At 31.9% G+C, this 2468-nt stretch overlaps 1 protein-coding gene across 1 annotated transcript in view; it reads left to right on the forward strand.

The window, feature by feature from the left end:
- Window positions 1–1496: 1496 nt before the first annotated feature.
- Window positions 1497–2468, forward strand: part of Iru (E3 ubiquitin-protein ligase Iruka) — a 4238-nt gene continuing 3266 nt past the window's right edge. Inside the window, exon 1 of the mRNA XM_011312926.1 lies at window positions 1497–1664. Within this exon, the coding sequence (XP_011311228.1) occupies window positions 1581–1664 (84 nt within the window). The 5' untranslated portion in view covers window positions 1497–1580. The remainder of the gene's footprint in view (window positions 1665–2468) is intronic.

The following is a 2468-nucleotide window of genomic DNA, read 5'->3' on the forward strand; positions in this document are numbered from 1 at the left end:
TTTTTGTTCACCTAGTTAGGAAGTTAGATGATAGTTCCTTGAAATAATTTTCGTTTCGAAGACATTGGCAAAATAGTTTGCATAAAGATTTTGAAGTTATCTTATTCTACCACTCCGCTGCTTTATTGATGTAAATCATATTTGATAGTGTATAAATGGGAGTCATTTGAATTTTCATTACATAGGAATAAAATTATATCATTATATTGTATTCGAAGATGAAAATATGAAAATTACATTGATGCACTGTGTAATATAATGTCTACAAGATGGAACGATAGAATAAGTGAAAGTGTCTGATTGAATGTCGAAAAATTGTAGATGATGTAATTGTTGAGAAGCTATCATAATTGTTTAAAAGATTTTTTAATCGATTTAGTTCAGTGGTTGGGGGGTAGAACCATGGGGTCACCTGGTTTCTATTAAATTTTGTTAATTATTAATTAATCTCGGGAACAAGTAGGACTCTCACTACTTCCTCCTAGTAGAGTAAAGAAAACTCGTCGCAAGAAAATTCTCCCAATACATTCTCTTAGTACTTCCTCCTGGAAATATTTAATTATTCAATTCTCATTTCATTTTGTTTATCTACTGCTGAATCAATTCTCAAAATTCAGGTTTATCCCGAAATTAATGGAAATTTCTAATTTTACATCATTTTATTTTGTTAAATATTGAGAGAATTAGTTGATATTTTTCAAGGTACACGTCAATTGTTAATGTCATTAATATTGAATTTAAAGCGCTTTGGAACTAAAAAAAAAACTGAAATATTGCTCCATTATTTCTCAGTCAAAATGAAAAAACCCACAAATTGTTTAAAAGATTGGTTAATTTAATAAAAACAAGAAAATTATATTTCTTCCAGTCAAACATTCATAGATTCCTTTTACTTCCACTTTCAAAGCCTCTTAATTATTCTTTCTGGCATTGTCAATGTAATTTGAAGGTAATGATTTACATTTACTCGAAATCAATGATGCTACTGGAGATTGAAGCGAGAGATTTTATTTTTTCTTTCAAATCAAATGAACTCAATTAAATATTATGAAATGTGTAAAGAAATGTGAGTGAAAATTTTTTATTTCTTCATTTCAATAATTGTATGATAATATAATTGTCGTTAACGTACAAAGTAAATGATATTAAAAGCAATGACTATTCGTTTACTCGATTCATGTAGAAAAATAATTACCCTGTCAATCCTGTCAATCCCATCGTAATCTGGTATTAATTTTTGGTTAATTACTTATCCTTTTCGCCTTTCCACTACCGCAATGAGATTTATTACCTTATATATACTATCTATTGCACAAATACATATATATTATTATATATTATTTACTCAAAAACAACGAAGAACTCTTGAATCCAAACAAAATAATGTCTACAAAATTATTCGTGATCTTCTGAAAATAGGAAATTCAGTTGAATAAAATGCGGTTTTAGCGCGTGAAACGGCCATTTTGAAAAAAGGAAACATCCATGAAGTTGACACCGGGTGGATTGTATTAGTGCAACGTTTGGTTCACAGATCCAGTCATCAATTTACAGCAAGAAGTTGAAGATAAACGCAAAACATGGCTGAAGCCGTTGTGGACGGGTCTCCAATGTCCCGTTTTTTTTGTCACAAGTGTAGTATTGAGATTCAGCGTTTATTACCAGTGAGTACCCGGTAACCCGGACATACACCAGACAATTCACAATCCACAAGGTTGTGAATTTTATTACCCCATCTCGACGAATAAGCTGTCACAAGCCATGTGTGATTCAACCATCTTCCATCCCTCCATTCCCCCCTCTGCAATTCACTTTTCGTTAAAACTATTACGACAATTTGTTTGAATTCACCCAATCCGTCATTCGTCTTATCTCCTCAATTCTTTTGCTTCGACTTTATCCCCCTGTTGTGTAGCCAAAAAAATCTTCCGTGCAATGGAGATCAAGAAATTATACAATGGTCGCCTCACTCTTATTTTTCATCTTTGAAGGACCCAGAATAATTATTCCTGGGAACTTTACTTGCTTTCACTTTTAATGCTCCACTTCATCATGAGGAAAATATAAATGTTGGGACAAATGTCGGGGTGAACATTGCAATTAGACTTTTTTTTCAAGTGATTTTTGGGATAACTGGGGAGTTCTATCATATACCAGTTTACTATTATTGTTTTATCTTTATGGAAATATTAATCGTTGGTCGACGGCCCAATCCCGCGGTGGATCGTTATTAATTAAAGTAACAATTAAATATTCATTGAAAATTATCAAGCCTGCAATAAATTTTCTAACATCCCGATTTTCATTTATGCTGAGTTTTCTATTTCAGTTCACAACCATTATTATCTATATTATTATTGAATTATCGTTGACCTTGGAGTGAATTCTTTTTGGGACGATGGAGAGCAATATGATAAATTGTGGGCCCTTCGTATCAAATGTAAAAAAAAAATCTCTGGTTCATGTGG

This window comes from Fopius arisanus, unplaced genomic scaffold, assembly GCF_000806365.1.
Source record: "Fopius arisanus strain USDA-PBARC FA_bdor unplaced genomic scaffold, ASM80636v1 scaffold00109, whole genome shotgun sequence".
NCBI classification, from domain to species: Eukaryota; Metazoa; Arthropoda; class Insecta; order Hymenoptera; family Braconidae; genus Fopius; species Fopius arisanus.